Source organism: Colobus angolensis, unplaced genomic scaffold, assembly GCF_000951035.1.
Source record: "Colobus angolensis palliatus isolate OR3802 unplaced genomic scaffold, Cang.pa_1.0 Scaffold113, whole genome shotgun sequence".
In the NCBI taxonomy this organism is placed as follows: domain Eukaryota; kingdom Metazoa; phylum Chordata; class Mammalia; order Primates; family Cercopithecidae; genus Colobus; species Colobus angolensis.
This window is the reverse complement of record NW_012112364.1, coordinates 3,070,131-3,079,328: the sequence shown is the minus strand read 5'-3', so window position 1 is coordinate 3,079,328 and position 9,198 is coordinate 3,070,131. Positions and strand designations below refer to the sequence as shown.

General features: G+C 40.0%; 1 protein-coding gene across 2 annotated transcripts in view; it reads right to left on the bottom strand.

The window, feature by feature from the left end:
• The window catches only part of MTMR6 (myotubularin related protein 6), a 42,400-nt gene that overhangs the window by 14,383 nt on the left and 18,819 nt on the right, over positions 1-9,198 (bottom strand). The window contains exons 3-7 of one of the 2 annotated variants that reach the window (XM_011958639.1): positions 7,369-7,531; positions 5,739-5,896; positions 5,430-5,558; positions 1,303-1,437; positions 232-345 (exon numbers count right to left, since the gene is read on the bottom strand). In XM_011958639.1, coding sequence (XP_011814029.1) covers positions 232-345; positions 1,303-1,437; positions 5,430-5,558; positions 5,739-5,896; positions 7,369-7,531 — 699 coding nt within the window. The remainder of the gene's footprint in view (positions 1-231; positions 346-1,302; positions 1,438-5,429; positions 5,559-5,738; positions 5,897-7,368; positions 7,532-9,198) is intronic. The other variant, XM_011958646.1, reaches the window with a different exon arrangement.

Below are 9,198 nucleotides of genomic sequence, written 5' to 3'. Positions count from 1 at the left end.
TTTTTAGTACGGACAGAGTTTCTCCATGTTGGTCAGGATGGTCTCAAACTCCTGACCTCAGGTGATCCACCCGCCTTAGCCTCCCAAAGTGCAATTTACTCAACTTAATCTCTTCTTCTGTTTTCTAAATTATCTTTTGTGAAATTGCATAATGATGAGAATCACTTCTAAAATAGTGACCATTCCCTTCACAAAGCTGCCTAAAAACCACTTGCGTTCTATATTGCTCACTCGCTTTTTCTCATTGCTTTCTCTTATTTTCTCATCATTCCGGATTTTTGAAGAAATTCTCACTATAATTCTGCCAATGTCCTTTTGTGTAGCCCACCAGCTCTGCATGCGACGCTATAACAAAAATTAAAAGTAATGTTAGCTATTACCACTGAGGATTTTAATTATTTTAGTTTCAGGATCGTATATGAATTGCTTGTTTATGTTAATAAAAAGATGGGACTCTGACATTTGTCCCAGTGATAACAATTTGGCCCCATAGCACAGATGCCTAAGAGAACCCAAATTCCTGTTCACTATTTACAATTCTCTGGTTCAAATTGTTTCCTAACTGTTTTCCTTATTTTCTTGAATATTTCAAGCTAAAATCCATTATTTTAGCATAAAAATGTTTTGCCAATTGAAAATTCTACTAAAAAGAATAATAAGAATTTAGAATGGGCGCAGTGGCTCATGCCTGTAATCCCAGCACTTTGGGAGGTCAACTAAGGTGGGTGGATCATTTGAGGCCTGGAGTTCGAGACCAGCCTGGCCAACATGGTGAAACCCCGTCTCTACCAAAAATACAAAAAATTAGCCAGGCATGGTGGTGCGTGCCTGTAATACCAGCTACTCAGGAGGCTGAAGCAGGAGAATTGCTTGAACCGGGCAGGCAGAGGTTGCAGTGAGCTGAGATCACACCACTGCACTCCAGGGTGACAGAGCACAACTCTGTCTTTAAAAAAAAAAAAAAAAAAAGAATAGTAACAATTTGTTTTTCACAACACACATTTTATTATTTCTTCACAATAACACAAGACTTAAATACTAGCAAGAGTTCTCAATATACAATTCAGCTTTCCTGAATTTATATACATCAGAAGACATAAGAAATCACCATAAGCTACTAAGAAATTGGTCTTCTAAATTGGTATCCTTTAAATAAAGGATTGATTTCCTTAGTATGTTAACCTTAGTTAATTTAAAACTAGGATTCAGATATTTTAAATATGGGCAAGTTTATTAACTCTCATTAAGTAAAGTAATAAAGATAATTAAACTAGCAGACTGTACCGTATTTAAAATACATACTTTTGGCCTGGTATCCACGACATACATATAGCGATTAACTGGATTGGCTTTACTAATGGCTTGAAGCAAATGTTCATCCTCCAGGCACCTGGCACTGAATCCAGAGAGTGGTTGACTACAGCGACAAATGGCAGCCTATTTTTTTAAAGAACAGAAAACAGATTATGCAAATATCTCTAAAATGTATCTTTAAAAATGCTTGCAAGAAAAAAAGCCAAAAGTGTTAAAATCAAATATAACAATTAGGAGGCATTAACTTTAAGATCCTCTTTGAATTAAATACTACTTCAATATCTTGACATTCCCTAAGTTTTCCCAATATTCTCTTCTCATAAGAAAACTAAATACCTCCTTATCTAGTTTGATGAAAAAACCCTGGGTCCTAAGAAATAACACCCAGTCAATTCTCTGTTAAGTAACCTTCTGTTAAGTAACCTACTGTTAAGATACCTGCATTCTGCGTTCCATTTAGATTACAGGATACTTCCAACTGACGTTCAAGTAAAAGATTAGTCAATAAAAATAGAACAAGAATTTTTAAGTAGCATCATTGGAACTTTTACTTTCTAAAGGCTTTAAGATCTCTAATTAGAAATCAGCAATCTTAATATAAAATGAGAAAAATGAGCTTCAATTCAAATTTGGGTTAAAATACAGTCAATCGAATAGAGCAAGAAAATATAAGTAGTGAATGGTTGGATTCATTATTTACTCTTTTTTGTTTGTTTGGTTGGTTTTTGAGACAAGGTCTTGCTCTGTCACCCAGACTGGAATGCAGTGGTGCGATCACAGCTTACTGCAGCCTTCACCTCCTGGGCTCAAACAATCCTTCCAACTTAGCCTCCAGAGTAGCTGGGACTACAGGAACACACCACCGTGCTTGACTAATTTTTGTACTTTTTGTTAAGACGGGTTTTTGCCATGTTGCCCAGGCTGGTTGTCAACTGCTGGGCTCAAGCAATCTGTCCACCTCAGCCTCTCAACATGCTGGAATTACAGGCATAAGCCATCATGCCCAGCCTACTATTGTTTAAAGTCCTAAAAAAAGATTTAAAAGATTTAGACCCATATACTTTTTCTCCAATGGAAAACAAAAATACATACAAATTCACACAATTGCATATTTTAAACTCACAAAATAAAACCATGAAAATATGATAAAATAGTAGAAAATGAGTATTGCCTAATTAAATTCTTTTCAGACCTACTTTCTGATTTGTTAAGTTGTCCACTGAATAACTATTTTCAGCCCAACTTTCCAATAAACAATGTTTACACATATGGCTGTGTCGAGAGGCCATAACCATTTAACCTCTCTCTGATTTATTTGTGAAAAGTAGATTAGAAATTTCTGTCTAAACCCTTACCCCTTTGCCTCTGCTCCTTCCCAAAATCCAAGTCAGGTTCTAATAAAGAAAGTTAAAATGTATAAAACCACAGGGACAAACAGAATGGGAAAAAAGACATAGAGACGTCAATAAAATTTGGGGAGATGATAGCTGACTAGCAAGTGATACCCAATTTTACAGGACAAAGAAAGCTGCTAACTCCCTTAAGTCAATAAGAAGCAAGGTATTTTGTGCAGCAAAATCCCAAAAGGCTCAAAACCTCTGAAGGCTTGAGCAGGGATATAACTGAAAAAAAGGAGAACTGGTGGAATGTGTGCATGAGGGCTAGCTAAGACCATCAGACTCTCCCTTACCTTGAAGGCAAGGTTTATTCTATGATGAGGATGAACCTGAAGACTCTATAGACAATACACACAGCTGTGAGCAGGGGTGAAGCCCTATACTCACAAAAACTGGGAGCATTAAGTAAAGTCTACATAACAAAATGTGAGATCTTGCCACCATTCTTTTCACCCTTGGATCACGGCCAGACTTACTATACACATTGGGACCAAAATTAGAGGTTTCTTCTTTAAGGAAACCAACTTATACAACAGAAAGAATCCCAAAGCCAGGCATGGTGGCTTACACCTGCAATCCCAGCATTTTGGGAGGCCGGGGCGGGTGTATCACCTGAGGTCAGCAGTTCGAGACCATCCTGGCCAAATGGTGAAATCCTACCCATCTCTACTAAGAATATAAAAATTAGCCAGACATGGTGGCACGTGCCTGTAATCCCAGCTACTCTAGAGGCTGAGGTAGGAGAATCACTGGAACCCAGGAGGCAGAGGTTGCAATGAGCCGAGATTGTGCCACTGCACGCCAGCCTGGGAGACAACGCGAGACCTTGTCTCAAAAAAAAAAAAAAAAGAAAAAGAAAAAAGAAAGAATCCCAAGATATGAACCATTCCTGCACACAAACTTCAAAACAGCTTAAATATGAGATGTTGGCCAAGAAACAGGTATTTGAAAGACATGAAAGACAAAAACACTAAATAAACAGAAAAAAATGGAACTCTTAGCAAAACAATAACTAATGTGGGAAGCATGAGAATTTTTAAAAAATCTTTAACATCTTCAAAGAACTAAAACATCACATTCAAGAATAGAAAACTATCTTAAAAAATTTCAGAAAATAGGAAAAGCTCTCAGATATTAAAAACACCACAGCAAAAAAAAAAAGGATCTAAGACACAGACTGGAGATAAGGTTGAGGAAATCTTCCAGAAAATACAAAAAAAAAAAGAAAAATAAAGGAGAAAGTTTTAAAAAAAAGAAAGTAGAAGTTTATTCTACAAAGCCCAATTGTCAACTAATAAATTAAAAGTACAAAGAAAATTAAAAGAAGAGAGGAGACTATCAAAGAAATAGAGAAGCAAATTCCCAAAATTGAGACCTGAGTTTCTGGATGAAATTTCAGAACAGGCAGGGCGCAGTGGCTCACACCTGTAATCTTAGCACTTTGGGAGGCCGAGGCGGGTGGATCACTTGACATCAGGAGTTCAAGACCAGACTGGCCAACATGGTGAAACCCCGTCTCCACTAGAAATACAAAAATTGGCTGGGCATGGTGACAGGTGCCTATAATCCCAGCTACTTGGGAGGCTGCGGCAGGAGAATCGCTTGAACCCGGGAGGTAGAGGTTGCAGTGAGCTGAGATTACGTCATTGAACGCCACCCTGGGCAACGAGCAAAATTCCATCTCAAAAAAAAAAAAGGAATTTCAGAACACTGGGGAAAAAGAAGATTCTAAAGGTTCTCAGAGAAAACAAAACCAGGTCACAAAGGACCAGGAGTCACAAATGGCATAGAATTCCTCAACTTACTTGCTGTGAGACAAGGAAGTGATTTACCCTCTTTGAACTTCAGTTTCCCCACTTGAAAGTTACAGGTAATTAGTAAAGCCTACCTTACAAAGTTAGGAAGACACGCAGTGCCTCCTGGCCTTCTATCAGCAGGCTACAAAGGTTAAGTTTTACTAATATAAGCAAACCTTATTACAGTATCTCACTATAAAGATGCCTCCTCCACTGCTTCATGTTGCAAAATCCTTTTGATTTGAGTTTACTATTAAAATGGGACTCTGAAATGCCCTTGGTTCTCTCCCTTGTCTCAGCGGTCATCTTATCAAAACCAAATGGTTTTCCCAAATATAAGCAGAATCAAAAGAGAACCACAGGAAAGAAAGAGGATCCTATCTGTTAACTAACCGTATTACTTTCAAGTCACTGCTGGAAGGAAGGGAGGGTCAAGAAAAGATGACAAGAAGTACGAAAATTTCTGTATTTGAGTAGTTTTGTTTTAAATTTGCAAAAATGTAATTAAACAAAAAGCCAGTGCTTCTCCATTAGCAATCTTTTAATGTAAAAAACAGTGTTCTTGATCCAGGCAGTGGCTCACATCTGTAATCCCAGTACTCTGGGAGGCCAAGGCAGGCGGATCACTTGAGGTCAGGAGTTCAAGACCAGCCTGGTTCAACGTGGCAAAACCTCGTCTCTACTAAAATTAGCCAGGCATGGTGGCATGCGCCTGCAGTCCCAGGGACTCAGGAGGCTGAGGCACAAGAATTGCTTGAACCGAGAGGTGGAGGTTGCAGTGAGCCAAGATCATGCCATTGCACTTCAGCCTCGGCAACAGAGCGAGACCCTGTCTCAAAAAAAAAACCACAAAGTGTTATTTTAGATACTTAACCCTAAAGAGTTATACCTTACTTCTAAAATCGAAAGAAAAGCATCCTACCTCCTTATCTTGATGATAGTAGGAAAGAACTGGGAATCTTCCCTTGCTCCGGAACTTGGAACTACCAACAATGATGGGTTTGCTTGCTATCCGGGGAACATACAGTTCTCTGGGGTACGTTTCACAAATCTGTAAATATCAAACAAAACATAACCATTCTATCTCAGTTCAAAACCTCTTTAAACACCTTGACACCTTATTAAACGCAAGAACAGCACATTTCAATACACAGACAACTTGCTATGCTGACACTCGCTAACCCTCTGGTACTAACGTTTTCTGAATTTCTCCAAAACGTTGTTAAGGTACCTTGTAGTCCCGGTTGGCATCAGACAACTGCCAGTGAGAATTTGGCACTCCCATCCTCTTATACTCCTCAGCGAGATCAATGAGCTGCCAGCCTTGTAGTCGTTCTGAATCATTTTGTTTGGGATTATAAGAAAATGCATAGAGATCTTCATATTTTGCTACAGAATACAAAATTTTAAGTGTTAAGTGCAATTTATAAGACACACTACAAATAAATGTAATTTTTCAGTTTTTTCCTTCATTTTTCTCTTTACAATCTTCAAAGAGATGGCTAATACCTGAATATATTTGATATTCAGTATGCAAATGATTATACCTAAAAAGCACACATATCAATCTGAGATTGGATTTTTTGTCATCAGCAAAAGTAAAGCTAATAAATACAGTTAGACTTACATGTTAAATCCTCTATTGCAATATTTCTTTTTCTTAAAAGTAAAATTATAAAGACACTAATAGACATTTCCTACTAATCACTTTCCCAAATGAGATGTAAAATAGACTAACATTATAATGAGAAGCTAGAGATAGCATACAGAACGTGAAATTGCATTATACATCCCTATCGGACTCTGTTGACTGAAAATGGCAACTGTTGCACAGAGCTCTGGGGGCGCTTCGGAATCATCTTTACTAGAAACTCTGGCTTGAGACAATGGGATGTTACAGGCTTATGTCCTCAGAGAGAAGAATGAACAAAGACCTGCTCTGAGACCACTCTTGCAGGCGGCAACCCAGACTGCTCAACCAAAATCCAGTCCAACATATAATTCAAGTCATGTTGGGGGAAGGAAGTCAGCAGATCCACAGGGCATAAGTAGTGATAAGATTCTTCTTTAGTGGCTCACGCCTGCAATCCCAACACTTTGGGAGGCCAAGGAGGGTGGATCACAAGGTCAGGAGTTCAAGACCAGCCTGGCCAAGATGGTGAAATCCCGTCTCTACTAAAAATACAAAAATTAGCCGGGTGTGGTGGTGGCTGCCTGTAATCCCAGCTACTCAGGAAGCTGAGGCAGGGAACTGCTTGAACCCGGGAGGTGGAGGTTGCAGTGAGCTGAGATGGCGCCACTGCACTCCAGTCTGTATCAGAGTGAGATTCTGTCTCCAAAAAAAAAAAAAAGTTATTCTTTAGGACTGAACTCAACCTTACTTCTACTCAAATAGAATTCACCTTCTCTTGTTTCTCTGCTCATCTTCTGTATCTCCCACTCAAATCTATTAAATATTTTAGTTCCACTGCTACCAAAGGACCTTGACCTTCTTCCTTAACTTTGTATTCCGTAATATCAATTTCCAAGTCATTCTCTTTGATTGTGAAAGACCCTCTTAAAAAATATGTTGTGCTACTTGCTATCAATAGACTAAAAGATTAATATAAAACTGCGGTTTTGTAAGTCTCTACTATAAATGCTTTGCTTTTTCCTTACATTACCCCTTCCAACTATACCATTCTTGTATCAGATCAATAGTTTCTAATTACTTTCAGGCCAATTTGGGGGAGACAGAGTACACAAGAACCTGACTGTCAGAGTAAAAAAGGATAAAATAACAACAATAAAACATTAAATAAAGTATCTTAGATAACCCATCTCAAATTGAGCATCTAAGCTTTGGTCTCTAAGAACAATACCTTGTTTTGACAGTTGTAGCAAAGAGTTGTAAATATCATGGCAATCTCTTTCTCTGGGAACAATGAAATGCACGGTTCTGAAGTTCTTGCACTGAATCACAAGGGGGCATCCAGAAGTAGTCAAAGCAAGTTTCTCTACTGAGGCAATATGGTGGTGTAATATCTACAGCATGAAAAAACATTCCGGTCATCAACATGGAAAGCACTAAATATTCTCTTCTAGAATGCACAAGTTTAAGAATGTCCTCCTCAACAAAAGCTGCAAATGTTACATACTCACTCAAACTTCAAGTTTTTAAATGACTGAATGCCCAAGTCGGAATATGGGTGTCTCTCTGATCCCTCCTCCATCTCTCCACATACTCAATACATTATCAGACCCTGGGAACTGCATCGCCTACATGTTTCTGTAACCTATCCACTTCTCTCTATATCTACGGTCACATCCCTAGTTGTAATGTCCCCACTGTTTCTCACCTGAACTACTATAAATAAACAGCCTCCTAAATGCCCTCTCCATATCTATGCTTGACCCTCTGATCCATTTTCTACAACACAGTAGTGAACACTGAAAAGCAGACTAGAAAAAGGAAGGCAATCTAGTCATTTCAAGTCCCTTTCCCGATCACTGACTATGTTCTAGTGACAACAGCCTTCTTTTGGCTCTTCAAATGCACCAAGCTCCTTCACACATGGTCAGATGCTCCCACTAACTGGAATACTGTAACTCTACCTCTTCATCTAAGAACTTCTAGACACATTACTGGCCTTTGCTCAAAACTCATAATATCACCAAAAGTGTAGCCTGACATGCCCCACAACCCTTCCCAAGTAAGTTAGGCCCCCTCTCTTTTCTTACTGCAGCTCAAGCTATACTTTCCCTTCATAGTGATGGCAGCAGCGGCCTGTCTGGAGTGGCTACTGTGAGGAAGCCAGCTGCACTGGGGGAGGTGCAGCCAGGGTTGCGTGCTCTGCACAGCAGGCAAGACCTGGGAACAGGTGATCCCAGCGGAAGCCCCATGCCCTACCGAGTTGGCAGGGCAGGAGCCACACTCCTGGGCACAGCTGCAGCCACCTAGCCATGGCTCTGGACCCAGGCATCCCTGCGTTCCTGGGGGCCTAGGAAACCCCCTCCCCCTGCAGGTTGAAAAGCGCCTGCTGCCACTCCCTGGCCTGTTCCTATTCCCATTGCCTGCTCTGTGGTAGAGCAAAGTTGTGGACATGTCCCGATAGCCGAGCCCAGGTACTGTCGTGACCTAGCTGGTTGTACATGTGCTTGGGGCGGCACTGACACACCAACCCCTGGCTGCCTTGGCCCCTCTGGAAACTACTTCTAAGGCTGAAACTTTGGGTGCCCATGAGCACAGGAGGGAGGCCCAGGGCCTGTGGGTGGCATGGTACGGCGTCAATCAACACTACATCTCCAGCACCTAACACAGTACCTGGAACATTATAATTGCCCCCCTCAGATCAAAAAGCTTACAAATGTTATATATCACACACTTCAACTTTAATTTTTTAAATGTGAATGCCCAACCAGAAATATGGATGTCATCCCTGATACCTCCTTTATCACAATAAGAGTTTACTAAATGAATGAATAAAAAGTCCTACTATAAATTCAACACTTGATGGTATTTTAAATATATGCTTACCATTCTCACCTACTACCAATAACATTTTGTTTGCTACTAAAAATGCCTACTTTTTCTTAATACCACTCCTATTAAAATATTTATAGGGCCGGGCGCGGTGGCTCAAGCCTGTAATCCCAGCACTTTGGGAGGCCGAGAGGGGCAGATCATGAGGTCAGGAGATCGAGACCATCCT